Consider the following 20,989-nt stretch of genomic DNA (forward strand, 5'->3'; position numbering starts at 1 on the left):
TTGGTATCCTGTCCTTAGAGATCATAGTTTTAGATCTGCCAAGTATGGCAAAACATTAAAAATTGAGGGAATGCCCATCAATTGGCTGAACTTGTTTTGGTATATCTTAGTGATGAAATACTATTGTGCTATAAGAAATGATGGAGGGGCAGGGTTTCCAAAAATCCTCGAATGACTTATATCGACTGATACAAAGTGAAGTGAGCAGAACCAGGAGACCATTGTACCTAGTAACAACAATATTGTAACAATAATCAGCTGTGAATAACTTACTCTAATCAAAATAATTATCCAAGACAATCCCAAAGGAATCATGATGAAAAATGCTATCTACCTCCAAAGAGAAAATTGATCATTCTGAGTGCAGATTTTCTTGCTTTTTTTTGGACATAGAAATATGCTTTGCATGGCCTTGTGTGTTTAATAGGTATCATATTGCTTACTTTCTCAATGGGTAGGTGAGGAAGAAAATTTGGAACTAAAAAAATATTTTAATGAATGTTAAGAATAAAAAAAATGATGAAGAAAAATAAATCTCCCAAGTACCTTAGCATTTATCTAATCCAGCGTCCTCATTTTATAGATGAAGAAAACAGGCCTAGAGGGATTAAGTGACTTGTCTAAAGTCATTCAGCTAAGCAAATATCAAAGCCCAAATAAGAACACAGGTCCTTTCATCCAAAATCCAGGGTTCTTTCTGCAGCATGGTGTTCTCTTTTAGCCAAGGTCTCCTGAACCCTACTACGTCATGGGACAATGACACAAACAATGTGATTTGCCAGATGGTTGAGAAGGCCCTTGCATTTGAGGATTGATAGTGAAATGCCTCTCAGGAACGATGCATGCATCTCTCCCTGCCATAAGACATTCTTCCGTATGTCCAAATATGGATCAATGGCTTCTAAATGGAGGTCTGTAGTCATTGCTAATGGACTCCAAAGTCCCAACGATTTAAAAGCTCACCCAGCCGGGCTGATTATCAATCAAGCAGCCACAGACGGCAGCTTTCCTCCACATCTTGCTCTCAGACAGTGGGAAACAGGCCATAACCAAGAGTACCTAAACTTCTTCCAGCAGCCTCACTACCCACCATCTCCTCTGGTATGCTCAAGCCCTAAACATGCCATTAGCTTCCGGCTCTAAGCCCAGGACCAGCTCCCTGCAACAAAGAGCCCTTTCGACATTGTATAAGTGTTCTCTGATCTTTTTCTGCTCTGGTAATAAATATAGTTACAGAAGCATGCATAGCAAAATGTATAAAGAGGCTATTGTTAGAGTCGGGAAGACCTGGGTTCAAATCCTAACTGAGTGTCACATGCCATGGGCAAGTCACTGGAATACCTTTAAAAACAGGGACAGGACAATTCCCTGAATTTTGTTTTTATTAAGTACCCACTAAGTGTAAGGCAGTACTCTAGGTGTTAGATATGGTTATATGGTGTTGGCTACAGGAGAAAATGAAATGATATAGCCAAAGTGCTTTACAATGCCAGCTATTAGTTACCGGGATGGGATAGAGGTGGGGGAAGGATATGTGTGCGTGTGTGTGTGTGTGTGTGTGTGTGTGTGTGTGTGGGGAGATGTGATTTATGCTTAGATAGATAGATAGATAGATAGATAGATAGATAGATAGATAGATAGATAGGTGTGTGTATGTATGTATGTATACCACAAGGAAAGGAGAGATGGAAACAAAGAAAAGTTGCAAAGTACTCTGGAAAAAAATTGCAAAGAAAGAGACAGCTTTCAGCAGAGGACATCAAGGAAGACTCCAAAGAATAGGAAATACCTAAGTTGGGCCTTGAAGGAAGAAAAGGATTCTAAAAGGCAGAAAGGCTGCTCCTGGATAAATGCATGGAGATAAAATGAAAAATCTTCTGGGCTAGGGGAACAGAATCGGCATACAAACAATATAAACTCCCTGAGAGCAAGAACTTTTTTTTCAGTTGTTTTCCCAGCTTTAGCCTAGCAGCTGGTGCATAGTATGTTTAAGAGATACTTGTGTTGAATTGAATTTATTTGAACTGAATCCAGGAAGGCTGAGGGACCTGGGTGTCTCTCTGACCTCAGGATCATAGATTTGAAGCCAGAAGGGATCTTGGAGACTACCTAATCCATTTTACAAATGAGGAAATTGTAGCTCAAGTGATATCCCAGGCTCTCAACAGCTAGTCAGTAGCAGGGATGGGTTTTGAACTCAGGTCTTCCTGGTTCCAAGTCTAGCACTCTCTATACTATCACACTCTAAGGCCATGCTTTAGATGATAATGACAGTGAAGAGGAAGAACCTGGAGGCCCAAGTACCAGGACTCCAGGGTGTTCAGATTCCCTCCAGCCTCTCTACTTGGCGTTGTCCTTTCTGAAGCACATGGATGGCAAGAACCCTATAGATCCATAGACAATGCTGATCGGGGAAGCCCAAGATGCTTTAGCTTAGAGGGTAGCAGATACCTGGGGAAGCTGTCAGGGTGACTTCAGCCATGGATGTTTCTGGGACCTTTGTTGCATTGACCCCCCGACCCCAGACCGTGGAACTGCTGATACACATTGTCTCATGGTATGATGGAAAGAACACAGAAACAGGGAGTTAGGAGACCTGGATTTGAGCCCAGCTCTGACACTAACTTGCTCTGTGATCTTAGAAAAGTCACTTATCTTATCTGGCCCTGATTTTTCTCCACTGTGAGATGGTTGAACAAGATTACTTCCAAGATCCCTTTTATCTTTAATTGTTCTGTCCTTTTTCAGTCATGTCCATGACCCCACTTGGTGTTTTCTTGGCAAAGATACTGGAGTGGTTTGTCATTTCTTTCTCCAGCTCATTTTACAGATAAGGAAACTGAGGCAAATGGGGTTAACAGGGTTAACCCTGTGTGCCCAGGATCACACAGCTACTAAATGTGCCAGGTCAGATTTGAACTCAGGTCCTAGACTCCAGGTATGGCACATTATCCACTGTGCCACCTAGCTCTATGAAATCTCAAAACACAAAATTTAATATTACTTCAACATTTTTTCTCTTCTATCTGGCTGCTCATTAACTAACCCAACCTGTTGTCATCATGAATGGATGTCTTAGTACCTCTTAACCTAGACTAGCAACCTAGAAATTGTATAGACCAGAAGGGTCAAACATATGACCAGGCAGCAAGGGCAGCAGAACCAGATTAAAAAGTAATTAGAAGAGCAGCTAGGTAGTGCAGTAGATTAAGCACTGGCCCTGGATTCAGGAAGACCTGAATTCAAATCCAGCCTCAGACACTTGACACTTACTACCTGTGTGACCCTGGGCAAGTCATTTAACACCCATTGCCCCCTACACACACGCACAAAAGTAATTAGGAAATATTTAACAAAACAAATAAAAGTACAATAGAACATAGATAATGTTACTATGTGGTTTTCTAAGTCAATACACACCCAGCATGGATCCTTGTGTATGGTTTAGTGGTTCTGTTTCTGTTTGAGTTTGATACCCCTAGTGTAGACCTCAGTGGAAGCCATGGACCAGCTGGGCCAGACATAATGAAGGACAATTTGGTTCAGCTCATGGAAACTGAGAGGCAGTTAGCATATGGGGTGGTCTATGCTAGTTACAGAATCAAGACTACAGCCAGATCCAAAATTAGAAGGGAGACAGAAAGCTGGGAAACAATTTTTATAGCCAGTACTTCTGATAAAGGCCTCATTTCTAAAATATATCAGGAACTAAATAAAATTTGTAAGAATCGAAGTCATTTCCGAATTGAGAAATGGTCAAAGGATATGAACAGGCAGTTTTCTGATAAAGAAATCAAAGCTATCTATTGTCATATGAAAAAATGCCCTAAATCACTATTGATTAGAGAAATGCAAATTAAAACAACTCTGAGGTACCACCTCACATCTATCAGATTGGTTAATATGACAAAAAAGGAAAATAATAAATGTTGGAGAAGCTGTGGAAAAATTGGAACACTAATGCATTGTTGGTGGAGCTGTGAACTGATCCAACCATTCTGTAGAGCAATTTGGAACTATGGCCAAAGGGCTATACAGCTATGCATACCCTTTGACCCAGCATACCACTATTAGGTCTTTTCCCCAAAGAGATCATAAAAAAGGGAAAAGGACCCACATGTATAAAAATATTTAATAGCTGCTCTTTTTGTGGTGGCAAGGAATTGGAAATTGAGGGGTTGTCCATCAATTGGGGAATGGCTGAACAAGTTGTGGTATATGAATATAACGGAATACTATTGTGCTGTAAGAAATGATGAGCAGGTGGATTTCAGATAAACCTGGAGGGAGAAAATTTTGAAACTAGAAATCTTATAAAAACAAATGTTGAAAACTATCTCTACATGTAACTGGAAAATAACAAAATATTTATATGAAAAAAATACTACAGCCAGCCTGGGAGTACACTGGAAGAGGAAAGTGTGTATCAGATCCAGGAAAGAAGCAGGGGATCAAGGTGAACTTTGGGGATCTAGAGCCAGGAGGATAGGCTAAGGCCCTGGCACAAGCAGATAACAGGGTAAAGTGTCTGGCAATGGGCAAACCACATAGAGGGTCAAAGGCAGGAAAGCCGCAGGAACCAGGTTGGCAGGTGGAACAAGAGGGTCAGCACCCAAGTAGGCAACCTGAGAGGGAGTTAGTCAGGAGACTAGACAGACTATCTTGTATTTCATGTTCTCCAGAAACGAATTATTCTACAAGATGAAATCAGCTCTGTAACTCATGCCTCCTCGGGTTATTTCCCATCTGACATGCAAGTCTTCATCATGTCCCCTCACCAGGTTACTACCCCCTTCTCCCACCACTTTTCAGCTTCTTTTTATGTGCTGCCTTTCCCTCATTAGACTGTGAGCTCCTTGAGGGCAGGGACTGTCTTTTGCCTTTTGCTGTATCCCTAGCACTTAGCACAGTGCCTGGCACATAGTCAGTGCTTAATGAATGTTTATTGATTCTCTCTGACCTCAATCAATAACATGAGTAGAGAGAAGGTGGAGATGGGGACAATTGACCCAAGTCATGCCAAGCAGGACTAAGTGCTGGGAGCATCCTCCCAAACTGAGCATCCACTGTGAGAATGGATAAGGAATCCACTTACCATAAGATCTCATTCCTGGTCAGAAAGGTCAGCGCCTGCAATTAACCATAGAGCCATCAACCTCAGAGTCATGGGGTGCCAAGAATCATGGAGGGGAGGACCAGGTTCCTCTTTTAAAAAGGGCAGAACAGAAACATCATTTGAGTCTGAGGCACATGATGCCCTGGGCAGGAAATGGAGTTGCAATCATCAGCTTCTTTTCTCACGTAATCATTTAGGAGACTCTTGGAAATGGGACAGGCCCTTTTTAAAAGAGAGTCCAGGGAGTGAACTATGACATGAGATAGAACCAAGGGCTGGATGCAAGGATCAGGCCAAACACCAGGTGAAGAGGATGGGAAAGGGAAAGGGCAGGACTGAAGAGACTAATCTGTTCTAGATGATTGGTTCTAAAACTTTTTGGTACTAAAATCCTTTTACACTTTTTTCTTTTTTCTTTTCCTTCCTTCCTTCCTTCCTTCCTTCCTTCCTTCCTTCCTTCCCTCCCTCCCTCCCTCCCTCCCTCCCTCCCTCCCTCCCTCCTTTCTTTCTTTCTTTCTTTCTTTCTTTCTTTCTTTCTTTCTTTCTTTCTTTCTTTCTTTCTTTCTTTCTTTCTTTCTTTCTTTCTTTCTTTCTTTCTTTCTTTCTTTCTTTCTTTTTGGTGAGGCAATCAGGGTTAAAGTGACTTGACCAGGGACACACAGTTAGTAAGTGTCAAGTGTCTGAGGTCAGATTTGAACTCAGGTCCTCCTGACTCCAGGGCTGGTGCTCTATCTACTGTGCCACCTAGCTGCCCCTTCACTTTTAAACTTTTAAAAATTATTGAGGACCTTCCAAAGAGCTTTTGTTTATGTGAGACATATCTAATGATATTTACTGTATTAGAAATTAAAATGTCTTAGTATTATTATAAAAATAGTTTTGTCTTTGCAGGCCCCCTAAAAGGGTCTCAGGCACGACTGGAAGTCCCCAGACCATACTTTAAGAAGCACTGATCTGAAAACCACTGATGGAGCTTCTGAGAAGCATGGGCAAGGCTAGTCTTTCCTTCACTGGCATTTCTTTAGAACTTTGGGTATATGGACTGGAGGTGGTCCCTACCCACCTGATATTCCTCCAATTCCTCCCAGGTCATGGGGTGCCTTATACACTGACCCATGCTATCTCTTGTGGCTTTTCTCTCCTCCTGAAGTCAGTACTGTAGCACCCCACACCCTAAGTGGGAATCTTCTCTCTCCAGTGTATGGTCACTGATTGGCCTGGTTACCATGGTGACACTACATTCCACTTCCTGCCTATTCTATCTGGGGTGAAGAACAAAGGGACCGAGGGTGAAGAGGACCAGATTTTTTTTGGTTCCCAAGTTTATCAGGCCTTCTCGCACAGCAGTATTGGTGCTGGTGGGCCTTCCCTAGATTCTGAATGGAGCCACCTGTTTGAAGCTTAGGGCTATAGACTCCTGAGGTTAAAAGAGCTTTCCAGGGGTCATCTGGTACATTTCCCTGCCTCTAGGCTGAATTGAACCCAACCCATCTCAGTCAACTGGATATTAGCAATATACTTACAGCTTTATGAGAAAGTGTGTTCCACACCCTTCCTTGATAAACCATCTCAGTATCCCCATATTATCTCTTTGGGGATATACTTCTCATGTGTGCTGGCATCCCCTTTGCATTCTGGGAAAAGTTCCAGAATACCATATCCATTCATTTCTTGAGCTCCTACGAGGTACAGAGCATACCACTAGGCACTGAGAGAAAGACTTGTACCTTTTTTCCCTTAGAACTGAAAATGAAAGTTCAAAGGTTTTGTAAACTATACTCCCTTCTCATATAAGCTGTCAGTGCATATAAAGAAATATTAATGTTTGGTACAAATCTAAATGGGCTGATAATTTTCCCAAATCCAGACCCTTATCACTCCAGCCTCCCCACCCCAATTTCATTCAGCACTCCACAGTTCAAAGCCCAGAGAAATGGGACAGCTGCAATGAGTAAGATGAACAAAACTCCATCCCTGTCTTCAAGGGATGTATAGTATAGTGGGGGAGAGGTGAAATATATAGCACTTAGCAGATATTATCATTCAATTTAACAAACATTAAATTCCTACCAGATAGTAGGCAGTAGAGGCTGTCTGGAACCGATGATAAAACAATGGGCTAGGAGTAAAAAAGAACTGATTTTAAATCCCACTTTACTATTTGTGTGACTATTTGTGGCAAGTGATTTAACCTTAATGTGCCTCAAGCAACACCTTTGAACCGGCTTCCTAAGTCAGAGACAGATGCAACATGTTTTTGCAGAGGGAATTCCCACACCAGAAGTTCCCTAAAGTAACAAAATAACAGATACTTTGTATATGTACAAGGCATTGTGCTAGGTGCTAGGGATATGCCAAAGAAGACTCAATGTAATTGTAATCACCCTCTCAAAGCTTACATTCTACTGAGGAGTATATGATGTAGGCACAGATAAATACAATAATAATTATAATGCCAGGTAATTTGAAGAAGAATAAAACCCTTGAAACTAGAAGACAGGGGTGGGATAGGAAGATGAGCAGAGTTGTAAAACAAGAGGATTCTGAACATTAAAGGTGAGGAAGGAATGCATTTTAGTCATGGGATGCAGATGATGTGAACGGACGGAGACAGAAGGAGTAAACTTGGCCTTGATTTTCTCAGCAAAGTAAGCACATTGGTCCTCTGCTAAGAAAGGGTAGGGACTCCAAGAATCTGAAGAGAAGAAAAGTTCTACAACAGCCTCCATGGAGAAGCAAGGCACCTGTGTTTTTGTCAATACCTGAACTGTCAATAACTCACCTCATCTCATCTATGAAGTAAGAGTTAGCATGACATAGTGAATAGTGCTCCTTGGTGTCAGGAAAGCATGGCTTCAAGTCTTGCATCTGATATGCTAGTTATGTGGCTACAGAAAAGTCACTTCTCAATGCCCCCATGAAGGGGGCAGCTAGGTGGCGCAGTTGGATAGAGCGCCTGGCCTGGAGTCAAGGAGACCTGAGTTTGAATCCAGCCTTAGGCAAGTTATAGTTGTATGATCCTAGGCAAATCACTTCACCCTGTTTGCCTCAGTTTCTTCATCTGTAAAATGAGCTGAAGAGGGAAATGGCAAATGTCTCTGGTATCATTGCCAAGAAAACCCCAAATGGGTTCATGAAGAGTTTACATGACTGAAAAATAACTAAACAACAAAAAAACCCCATGAAACATTCTAAGACTACAGTTCCATCGGGATCTGTGAAGGTGAAACTTAGTACATAAATGATATCATAGGTCCAGATCAAAAAATAATTTGATCAGTTTATGATCCTTAAAATAATATGGACTGGGCAATCTTTAAGGTCTCTTCCAGATCTAATAGTCTATGGCTCTCTGTGCATAAGTGCAATACAAAACATTATGTAAAAAGTATTAAATGAAAGATAAAAAAAGAAAGTACTGGGATAAAGATTTCTAAGGCACAAGAAAGAATTTTGATGGGAGTATTCAGGGAAAGCTTCATGGAAGAAGTGGCATTTGAGTGTAACCTTCAAGTGTTGGTAGAATTTAAACATTCAGACGCAGCTTCATTCTTTGTTAAATTATTTTGCAGTCCTGCAGGATCCACAGTTTTATCATAGAGTGTTTTTTTTTCATTTGCTGTCACACACAAATATGTCCTCTTTAGTATGAAACATTGCTTTTGGGCAGCTTCTTTCTATTGACACTTTGATAAGTGAGTCCCAGAACTGTAAGTTATTGGAGGAGGAGGAGGAGGAAAAGAAGATGGTGATGACTGATGATTGATGACGATGATGACAATGATGGAGAGTGTAAAGGAGAACTCTAACTGGGCCAGGGAAAACTATGCTTTATCTAGTGCACCAAAATTTGGATAGTATTGACAGCACAAGCACTCGTGATGCAACATAGCATCAGCAGAGGTTCAAATCTGCTTAGCAAGAATAATTTCCTAAATTAGGAAGCTACCAAACACAAAATCTCCTTCCTCTGGCACCATGACTGCATCACTAGTAAGTTTCATGGCTTGTACCAGTTCATACTCCACCCCTCACATGCATATTTAGTATCCCTACCACCATGCCAACCCCTACCTCTACTGCCCCTACCACCATGTCAATAGCCTTTTGGAGTCCAGGCATCTCTCTCATCCCGCATCCCAAATTAATTGCCCCAGTTATCAAACATGTTAGTTATAGCTCTGGTTTCATGAGAACTGGCTTAGGAATCAGGAGACCTGGATTCTAGTTTAAGCTCTACCTATATGAAGAGGCAATTCACTTTCCCTTTTTGGGCCTGAGGTTCTTTACCTGGAACATGAAGTAATTCACAGTTGAAAGCTACTCCATAAAGCTACCCAGTTTAACTTGTTCCTGAAAGGGGAATCCCATGCAGAACATTTCCAACAAGTAGAAGCATGGACGTCCTCTAGGGATCTGCCTTGAGTCCTCTTCTCTTTTCTCTCCAAGCATTCTTTCCTGGTGTTTTCATCTGCTCCTGAGCTCAGTTATCATCTGTCCCTCCCATCCCTTGTATCTCCTTCCTACTTAAAGGGTGTACCTAAAGGGATTCCTTTGGGGGCACCCTACTTATAGTAGTGTTGGAGACTTCCTTTTAAGCAGCACAGCTTAGAAGACTGCTAGACTTGGAATGAGAAGGGACCTGGATTTGAATCCCACCTCAAACATTTACAATGGGACCAGAAGCAAGTCAATTACCCTCTCTGACCCTTAGATTTCTCATGAGGAAAGTGGAGATAATGATACCTATATACCATCTTTGCAAGTTTCTTACGAGGATCAAATGAGATGATCTGTGAGAAGTGCTTCACAAACCTTAAAGCACTATATTAATGCCCATTATTATTATTATTATTATTCCCTGGGTGGAAGGGGGAGGGGTGGAATCTTGTTATTTGTCTTGTTGTTTAATTAGGTATCTTTTGCTCTGATATTTTGACAGCTTCTGGATGTGACTGGTCTAAAAATATAGTGGAACCTTGTGACCTATGGTCTTCAGTGGATGGTGTTCTATATTCATAAATATTTGTAGGCAATTTGGTGGCACAGTGGATAGAGCCCTGAACCTAGAGTCAGGAAGTTCAAATCCTGAGTTTCAAGTCCTGAGTTCAAATCCAGCCTCAGACATTTACTTGCTCTGTGACCTGGGGCAAGTCACTCAGCCACTTTCTGCCTCAGTTTCCTCATCTGTAAAATGGGGATAATAATAGCACCTGCCTCCTAGGATTGTTGTAGGGATCAAATGAGATAATAATTGTAAAGCAATTTAGATTGTGTTGTGCTTTAACTTGTATTTAAATATGTTCAGATTTTTCACAAAAGTAATGGTATACTAAGTAAAAAAAAGGTATTATTTGAAATTGTTGCATAATTATATATTATATTCTGAGTCAAGATGTTTTCAAATTTTTTGCGATCATTTATTATCCTCAATTTTTAAATACATATGAGACTTGGATTATGGGGACTTATCATTTAAGACATTAATTGCCTTTATTCTGAGTTATCAGATGCCAGTTGGCCAAGATGCTATCCAATCACAAGAGGAATACATGTAAGAGCAGACATTGAACTGTCACATGAGGGGAGACATGCATGAAGTCAAGGTATGGCTGAGAGAACGGCTTTTGACAAATGTTAAAGTTGGATTCTCTTGGTTTAATATTTTATTCTCTTTTCCCCACAATATTGTACAGATGGCTGGAAGTATTCATCCCACCCATCTCATTCTACACCTGGCTTCTATGCCCCCTCCTATATGCCTGATGCCATGGACATCTGAATCCCATGCATCTGATTAAGTCTGACTCAGTTTCCTCCAATATATTCGGTGGCATGGACATATATTCCATCCACCTATTTTAAGCCTGGCATACTGCATGGGCAGTACATATTGCTCAAGTGTGGGGATGCTCATATCCCATCATTTCTCTGTTCTTTTATGGTAACCCCCATAATTATCTCAGGTGTCATGATAAATACAGTGTTGAATTTGGCCTTGACACCTGTTACCAATTATATTAGATTTTTTAATTTCTCATAATGGCATGAGGATAATTAGGCAGATGATACAAAAAGTGATGAAACAAAGATAAAAATTATTTTTAAAAATTAATATCGCAGCAATTGTCTTCTCAATTACTCTCCATAAAGGGGGACTATAGTAATATTATAATTTTAAAGAATGTTTCAATTTTTGTTTTATTATATGTTTCATGTGTAACAACCAAGATTTTGAATTCCCTTAGACATGTTTTTGAGAACTTTCATTGTTTGATTTGATTATTGACAAAGCTATTTTAAAGTTGTGTTAAGCTCAATTTTGTAGGAAATTTTCCTGGCTGATTACCAGCATCCCCACATCAAACCCTGAAAAGACTTCCATTCCATGACTACACCTAGAGGACATCTGAGAAAAGACTTTCAGAGACTTTAAATGAACAGTTTTGTTTTGTTTTTGTTGTTTTTTTTCCTGCTCTGCTGGTCTCCTGACTGTGCTGCACAGGCTGATGCTGACGAGAGTTCGACTGGGCCCAGCTTGCGGTTAGCAGCAGCACGTGCTTGACACGGTCTCTCTCTCTCTCCCCAAAGGTGGCCTTCGGGTTTTGGTGAGTTTTATACAGAATATAGACTAAGCTTAGACTTAAGACGATTTGTATTGTATTTCTACTTTCCTATCCTTCTAATCAACATCACTTTGTGACTACCATACAATAAAAGCTCTAACTAGAAAATCAGAAGCTTCTTCCATTTACTAGTCTGGGAGATAAATTAAGGGAAAGGTTAAAGAGGGGAGATTTATGATCTAATATCCAATTTTAAATCTCACAACTGCACCACTTGGCTGCGCCCCCCTGTGTCTTTGCAAAGGCCAAGCCCAATGCCTGAAATATTCTTTCTTACTCTGATTCTTGGGATTCTTTGCTTCTTCAGAGGTTTAGCCTTTGGGCCACCTCTTAACAGGAGAATGTTCTTTATCCCCTAGTTCTTAGAGATCTCAACAACTGAGATCTCTTCCAGGAGGGTGAGTTGTGCCCTTTATAAATAATTCTCCTTAGAAAGGGAATATTATGCATAAATAGAATTCCCTTTATAAAGCAGGCTCAGGGGCTTTCCATGCAGTGTCACCCTGGGAGTCTGTCCCCACATTAAAGGGTTCTAGTCAACTAAGTGGGGCTGAGCTTCATTAGGGCTTCCTCCTGGGGTCAGACACCAAGCTCTGCCAGAGCCAGGATGGCCTTGGGCCGTGCATCCCAAGTGTTCAGGACCCAAGTTGTTAAATACATTTCTTGGGCATGAAGTGACACCTGAAAAAAGGTGGGCCTGTATAAAGTAGGCAGACAAGACAGCTGGGAAATTATCCTAGGAATGGAAATGTGACTAACATTAAGGCTGCAGTTTAACCTATAAATATTACTCTCATTGAGCAAGAAAAGAATGGGAAGGAGGAGGAAAGGAGGCAACGGTGAGGAACAATGTGTGTCACTGTGGGGCATCTGGGGAGAGCTGTTGTCAGAAGAAATAAGAAGTATAAATTCAGAACAGGTGGACCTAATGTAGGATGTCTGGTCCCATTCCTATGGTAAAAGAAAGTAATGATGGGCACCTCATTCCTTCCCTTCTCTTTCTCTCTTCCTTTTGTTTGCTCTCTCTAGTCCTCCAGTCCACAGCCACAACCCTGGGAGGTGGGTGATACAAATATTATTGCTCTCATTTTACAGATTAGAGGCTCAGAAAGTTTGAGTGACTGGTGGGGCCACCTAGTTAGGATGTGTTGGAGCCAGGATTGGAACCAAGGTTTCCTGATTCCAGGATTTAGTCCTCTTTCCTCTGTGCTGTTTCTTCTCAATGAAGAAGACTCATCTAATCAAAGTATTTCCTTCTTTCCCTCCTGCTGGCCATCTACAAAGTCCCTCTTTAATTATAGATGGAGTCATTAGAGGCAGGTTAAGATGATGGAGTGGTTTCATTTATATTCCAGGGCAGCCCTGGGATGCCTCCAGCAGTAAGTGAAAATACTATGTGTTTGTTCTCTCTCTCTCTCTCTCTCTCTCTCTCTCTCTCTCTCTTTCTCTTCTTCCTCCTCACCCTTCTCTATCTCTCTGTGTCTTTCTCTCCTTCCCTGTCCCTGTCTGTCTCTATCCTCCACTCTTTGTCTTTCTCCGTCCCCATCCCTGTCTCTGTCTATTGCTTTCTATCACTGTCCCTGTCTCTACCCTTGTGTTCTTGTTTGTCTCTGTCTCTCTAACTCTATTACTGGGAGTTCTATTTCCCCTCAAAAATAAGGAAGAACTTTAACAAATACAACTGTCCAAAAATGGAGCAAGCTGCCTCACAGCATAATGAGATCCCCATCTCTAAAAGTGTTCCAACAGAAGCAGGATCACTAATCATCCAGGATGTTGTAGACGACATTCATGCACTGGGTGGGAGGTTGAACTTGACAGCCTCTAATTAAGCTCCTTGCTAACTGTAAGATTGTGATCCATTCTAATTTTCTTCTTTTTCTGGGGAGATTAGGTGGCACAGTGGATAGAGCACTGAGCGTAGAGTCAAAGACCTGAGTTCAAATCTGGATTCAGACATTTACTAACTGTATGACTCTTGGCTAGTTTCAATCTCTGTTTGCTTTAGTTTCCGCATCTGAAAATTAGTATATTAAGAGCACCTACCTCCCAGGATTATTGTGAGGATCAAATTGTATAATATTTTTAAAGTACCTGGAACATAGTAAGTGCTTTACAAATGTTAGCTATTACTATTAATTTTGTGTCTCTTTTTCTGTCTCTCTCTTGTCCTCCAGTCCACAGCCACAACCCTGGGAGGTGAGTGATACAAATATTATTGCTCTCATTTTACAGATTAGAAAACTGAGGCTCAGAAAGGTTGAGTGACTGGTGAGGCCACCTGGTAAATGTCTGCCTCATACTCTATGTCTCTGTCTCTCTTTCCCTCCTTCCTTCCCTCCCTCTCTCTTCTCTCCCTCCTTCCTTCTCTGTCATTCTGTCTCTGTCTCTGTCTGACTCTGTCTCTCTGTGTATGTCTCTTTCCCCCACCCCTCTCCAATTATAAACTAAGATTAGTTAAAGCTATATGAATTTTATTCAGATGGTAGAGACAGCCTTCTTTGTACTTTATACTAGTTTAAATTCTCCTAAGAACATAGACTTCTTGGGGCTAATAGGGACTACTTAATGTCCCTTGATATCAGAAGCCGTTGCTAGGAATAAAAAGGGCATTGCAGAAAAATCAGATAAGCCAGTCAAGGGATGAAAGCCCTTTTATTTGGAGAGTAAAAGAAAAGGCATGAAAAGGAAGGCCACATGGCTTAATTAGAGACACCCAAGAGAATGGGAGGCAGGAACAATAAGGAAAAGGTACCACTAGGACAGCTCCATGAGAGACCCACTCACCCTGGGCCCAGGACCTACACTGGCATGGAGACTAATCCGTCAGTGGGTCTCGGAAAGGCCAGGGAAGCCATATAACCTAGAATGTCACCAAGGAGTCTCAAGCATGATAATCTCTCTACCTGGGGATCCTAAGATTCTAGGCAGGTCAAGCAGTTCCAGGGTTGTGGCTGACTCACCTTGGAGATTAACAATCAATTAAAAAAACATTCGTTAAGCACCTACTATGTGCCAGGCACTGTACCAAGTACTGGGGATACAAAAAGAAGCACACAACTAAACTAAACAAAAAAAAATACTTGAAGGAGCACACAATCTAATGAGGGACACAATATGCAAACATATATACAAAATAAGCTATATGCAGGATAAATGGAAAGTAATTAACAGAGAGAAGGCACTAGTAGAGGGGCTGGGGAAGGCTTTCTATTGAAGGTGACACTTTAGTGAGGACTTAAAGGAAACCAGGGAGGTCAACAGTCAGAGCAGAGGAGGAAGGCATGAGGGACAGCCATAGAAAATGCCCAGAGCCAAGAGGTGGAGGGTCTTATTTGTGGAAGAGCCAGGAGGCCAGTGGCACCATAACGAAGAGGACGTGTCTAGGAGTAAGATGTAAGAAGAGGCTTGTGGCCGCATGTGGATCATGGCTACTCAGATGTTTAATAGGAAGAGAAGGGATCCTTCTCAGGCAGGTCTGACTGGCTCATGTCATAGGCAGGGAGGCACCAATCAGCAGGGAATGGGAAACTTCTTCCCTGGAAGTTTCCAGGCAGCAGAGAAGATACAGACATGGAAGATTACACAAAGGGGGCAGGCCAGAAACAAGGAGTACCTGGCAGGAGGAAGGGATGTGGCTGGGGAACAAACAACCTGTTAGTAAGAACAAGACTAGACAAAGAAAATCAGGTCTTCCCATTTGGGAAAGATTTAAGAATGCTGATCAACTCAACAGCCAATTGTGATTCCGGGGTACCATGAGGAAGCATACTACCCAGCTCCTAACACACAAAATGAGACGTCCGTTTTTTGGATATAACCAATGAGAAAACTTGTTTGGTTTGTTAGGTCCTTCCCTCTCCTAATGTGCTTTAAAGGGGGTACTTAGCATATCAAGTGTGGAATCCACACCACCTTGTGACCCTCATCCCTGGTCTAGTTGGGGAGGAGACATTAACACCCAGAAAAGCATGGAGAGATCCTGAAACTGTCTATCTCTCTGAGTGCTTCTCCATACCAGCTTTCCCCTCCGTGGGATGAAATATCAGAAGATGGAGAACAAGAAGGAAATGAGGATAGAACACAATCTTTGTGTTAGAAGGGAGCTTAATTAGTGGCTGTCAAGTTCAACCTCCCACCCAGAGCGTGAATACCTTCTACAACATCCTGGATGATTAGTGATGCTGACTCTGTCAGAACACTTTTAGTGATACAGAGCTCATTATGCTGTGAGGCAGCTTGCTCCATTTTTGGACAGTTGTATTTGTTATAAAGTTCCTCCTAATTTTTGAGGTGAAATAGAACCCCCAGGAACTTCTCACTAGTCCTGGTGCCCTCCAGCTCTAAATTTTTTAAATAACTTTTATCTCATATCACTTTCCCCTCCCATTCATACCTTTTACTTTTCTTTTTCTCCAATCTCTCTCTCTCTCTCTCTCTCTCTCTCTCAAAAGAAACAGAAAAGCAAAACCTTGGTAACAAAAATGCACAGGCAAGTGAACAAATTGCCACACTGGCCATGTCCAAAAATGTATCTCTCATTCTGCACCTTGCATACCTCACCTTTTTGCCAGGAGATGGGTAACCTGCATCATCATAAGTCTTTCAAAGTTGTTTGTCTTTATGATGTTATTAGTGGAGAAATTTTTCTTCTGGTTCTGTTCACTTCACTCTGTATCAGTTGGTAAAAGTCTTTCCAAGTTTCTCTGAAATCATCTTGGGGTTTTCTTACTAAAGATCTTCTAGAGTCAGTTTAGGCCCTTGTAAAGCCAGCCAGAGACCATCTAACTGCTTCCTGGTATGAATGGGTGAGATGAGACCGAGAGATGTTAATGGATTTGCCCAAAGTCATCCAGCTAATTAGGGAGAAGGCAGAACAAGTCCAGTGCTCCTTCTAGGACATTGAAGCACAGGAGGCTCATATCCTGAAGGAAGTGTAAAAGCTTCACCAGAGTTAAAATGAAAACATGTAAGTAGAAATCAGATGCTATTGGGAAGATTATTGTGGAGGTGGTGGGTTGGACCAAAATGATATCCCTTCCAACTCTGAGATTCCATGAGAACATGAATCTATAGCAGGAAGAGTCAAACAACCAACCCCTGGATACACTGTCTAAGTCCCATCTCCTCTAAAGGCACTTCCCTGACTACTCTAGTCCACACTGATCTCTGCCTTCTTTGGCCTCCTATTGAACTCAATCCATGGACATTACACTAATCATTGCATCCTTCTCTCATGGGTCCATAGGCCACCCCAACCAAATTGTTAAGTACCACGCTTTGGTGTCCTCCATATTGTAAGCCTAGACTATTGGGCAAATCCCAGAAGCTTCTTTGCCTGCTTTTTGTGTGATGTTTTCTCTCCTTAGCAGCCACCAGCCCTGTGAAAGGAGGAATTAGAAGATATTTTGAATAAAAAAATGTCAATAACAGCAAGAAAGACAAAACCTTTTTCCCCTAAGTCAAGCAGGGAGTTGAGCAAGAAAGAAAATATGCAGAACTGCAGTATTGGAAGTGACCTCAGAGATTGTCTTGTCTAACCCTTATGTGAACATGAATTCCTACTGCAACACTGACAAACCTTGGCTTGAAGAACCTCGTGAGAGGGAACCCATTTGCTCTCTCTCTCCTTCTTGAGGAAGCACATTCCACCTTAGAAGAGTCCTAATTATTAGAATGGGGCAGCCAGGTGGTCTAATAGATGGAGTGCTAGCCTTGGAGTCAGGAGAAGCCCAGTGAAAATTGAGCTTCAGACACTTACTAGCTGTATGATCCTGGACAAGTCACTTAACCCTGTTTTCCTTAGTTTCCTTGTTGGTGAGAAGAGCTGGAGAAGGAAATGGAAAGTCAACTCTAGTGTTTTTGCCAAGAAACCCCCAGATGGGGTCATAAAAAAAGTCATACATTACTGAAAAATGATGGAACAAGTTGTTAGGATGGTTTATCCTTACCTCTTTTACTAATCCCCCTACAACTACCACCCAATGATCCTGATTCTGCCCTCTAGGGCCAAGTAGGCTAGGAGCCCTTATACACATGACATCCCTTCAGATACTTGAAGACAGCAGTCATTTACCCCTTAAGTCTTCCCTTCTCCAGGCTACCATTTCTAGTATCTTCAGCCAGTTCTATATAGTCAGGTTTCCATTCTCCTCATTGCCCAGGTAATTCAATGTCAAAACATTGTTTTGTCTCGTCAGTATTCTTTCTGCCAATTCATATCCTTCCAATTGTCCCCAGTCCCAAGAATTGAGTGTAATACTCCATATGTGGTCTGACCAGGAAAAAGTACAACTCCCTTGTTATAGACCCTATGCCTCAGATTAGCCTGCATTTTCCTTTGGGGCTTCCATGTCGACTCATATTGAACCCATAGTCCACCCCAAACCCCCTAGATCTTTTTCACATGTATTTTTGTTTAGCTTAGCTATACCTCTACATCTCATACTTGTAAAGTTGACTTTTGAACCCAAGTGAAACACCTTATATTTATTGTTTCATTTTATTAGATTTGACCCATCATTTTATCCTTTTCAGAATTTTTTTGGTTCTCACAGTCATGTGGTGTATTAGCTTTTCCTAAATGCTTTCTTATCTGCATATTTGATGAGAATGTCATTGAGGCTTTTGTCCCAATCACTGATAAGATTATCAAACAGCATAGAGTCAAGGACAGATCCCTATAGCACCGTACCAGAACCTCCCTCTAACTTGATATTAGTCAATGAATGACCCTTTGGGTCCAGTCATTTAACCAGTTCTAAAACCACCTAACAATACTATCACCTAATCCAACTCCTTTTATCTTGTCCACAAAAAACTTAACATGAAAAACTGTGAGATTCTCTGCCGAAATCCAGGTATGCTGTGTCTATAACATTCCAATGACCTAACAGTCTAGTAACCATATCAAAAAATTAATCTGGCATGTCCTGCATTTGAGAAAACCATGCTGGCTCTTAATAATCTCTGTTTCCCTATCTAAATGATCACAGGTTCCTCAATAATAGAATTTTGCCAGTAATTGATGTCAAGCAGGCTTCCCTCAAAGCTGTTCCACTCTCAGCCAAATATCCTTTAAGGACCCAGGCTGTCTCTCATCCACCTTTTATCACTCATGATTATATCACTGGAAACAACTTACCCTCTGAGTGTTGCTTTCTGGTATATTTTGCTCATCAGCCAGCCTGTTTGGAACCCCAGTCATTCCTTGATGCTTGCTTATCATTAGTGGTGTTATAGGCTGGGTTCAAGGATAGGAGTGGGCATGAGAAAAGACTCTTCTTGTGCCTAGCATTCTCTTATCTTTTCTTTACTTGCCTGTGATTTTTTTTCCTTTTCAAAAATCCCACAACCCTAGCTTGGTCATCTCTCCCCTCCTGTCTCCTAGTCCCCAGCCACTCACACACTCTGGCTCTTTCAGGCAAAGCTTTGTGGTTGAGGCTTACCTGAAACATTCAGTCACCAGCTAGGCAGCCAAGGGAGAGGGAGGTAAAAGTAGATCTTAACCACACTCCTTCTACAGAGGCATACCCTTTCACAGCTTTCTGTTAGTCATGATGAGTCTCAGCAATAACTATGTGGTTAAATTTGCTTCCTTGCATTAGAATCTCTTGCTTATTATCCATAATTTGTATATTTATATATAGACATCTTAGGCCACCAATTTTATTTCCAGCTCTCTCCTTGGATACTCTGTCTTGTGAATTACTTGTCCTCTATAATGCTACTCTTCCTGAATTGAACTTGTCACTATCCCAAATGCATTTTTTTTGTGATCAACAAACAATAAATAAATACAAGGAATCTTGCATTCCATGAACCTTTCTGACAATTATATGAACATGTAGTCTGCTACAGGAAATGGTTTGCCAAAGCTTACCCGTTCCCTTCTCTTATCTTTATCAAGGATACCCTCCACATGCATATAGACCATTTTCATGTTTCACAAAGATGAAAAAGCAGGCGTAGGAGTCAGCAGGTTTTTTTTTGGGGGGGGTGAGGCAATTGGGGTTAAGTGACTTGCCCAGGGTCACACAGCTAGTAAGTGTTTAGTGTCTGAGGCCAGATTTGAACTCAGGTCCTCCTGAATCCAGGGCCGGTGCTCTATCCACTGCATCACCTAGCTGCCCCAGGAGTCAGCAGTTTTTGATACTCTTTCAATCACTGTTTTTGGCTACTAAAATCTATAATTCTTCCATTATTTTGGTACCCTCCTCCACACTGTGAGATATCTTCTAAAACAAATCCTCAGTGTTTTAAGACTTACATCACCTTCTGCATAGATTTTCATAGGGTGTGCTTGTTTTAGTCCAGTTACTCTTTCTGATTTCATCTTCTTAAATGATGTTTTGATTTCCTTATACATTGAGAACTGAGGTGTTAAGATCTAAATATGGTGGTTCTCTTGTCATTTATGATGAAAATAGATCATTATAGAAATGCTGACACATCAGTTTGATTTCCCATCTTTTTATTGTCCTCCTGCCAGTTCCTTCTTTGAAAACTCTTGGGATTATGTGATGGGGGTGGGGGCATGTCTCATGCCAAGCTTTCTCAAGGCTTATTTTTACTTTTACTGCTTTTCACTGTGATATTCTGCCATCATTCTTCAGAGTTTTACAAATGAGTTTTTATTCTATACTATCATTTCCCTTGGCTGATAATTCTATCCATCTGACAAAGAGATTAAAAGATTGCTGTCTAAGTTTTGTTAGTTTATGAGATCTTTAACATCTTCATTGTGATTACTACTCTTGTTCAGTCATTTTTCAGTCATGTCTGACTCTTCATGAACTGATTTGAGGTTTTCTTAGCAAAGATACTAGAGAGGTTTGCCATTTCCTTCTCCAGCTCATTTTACAGATGGGGAACTGAGGCAAACAGGGTTAAGTGACTTGCCCAGGGTCACATAGCTAGTAAGTGTCTGCAGCCAGATTTGAACTCAGGATGATGAGTCTTCCTGATTCCAAGCCCAGTACTCTATCCACTGCACCCCCCCATAGCTGCCCAAAACATTATTAAAATGTCCATAATTGGTATCTAGCAGACTGGAGTCTTTCCTCTGGACAAAAGTCCTACTCCTTATCATGGCACAAAGGTGACCCTGGGTCATCACCCAAAGTTATAAATTTGGGGGCCATGGAAATTCATGGTTATTATTAACAATGATGAGATATTATCCTCAGGAACAAGTCAACCCCCCCAGCCACCACAACCATCATCCTCTTCAAAGGGTCATAGAAGC

At 41.4% G+C, this 20,989-nt stretch overlaps 1 protein-coding gene across 1 annotated transcript in view; it reads right to left on the bottom strand.

The window, feature by feature from the left end:
- CIB4 (calcium and integrin binding family member 4) overlaps positions 1–7,903 on the bottom strand; it is a 93,198-nt gene extending 85,295 nt beyond the window's left edge. Inside the window, exons 1-3 of the mRNA XM_043980992.1 lie at positions 7,899–7,903; positions 7,187–7,235; positions 5,096–5,130 (exon numbers count right to left, since the gene is read on the bottom strand). Coding sequence (XP_043836927.1) covers positions 5,096–5,130; positions 7,187–7,235; positions 7,899–7,903 — 89 coding nt within the window. The remainder of the gene's footprint in view (positions 1–5,095; positions 5,131–7,186; positions 7,236–7,898) is intronic.
- Positions 7,904–20,989: the final 13,086 nt, after the last annotated feature.

This window comes from Dromiciops gliroides, chromosome 2 (genome assembly GCF_019393635.1).
Source record: "Dromiciops gliroides isolate mDroGli1 chromosome 2, mDroGli1.pri, whole genome shotgun sequence".
Classification (NCBI taxonomy): Eukaryota; Metazoa; Chordata; class Mammalia; order Microbiotheria; family Microbiotheriidae; genus Dromiciops; species Dromiciops gliroides.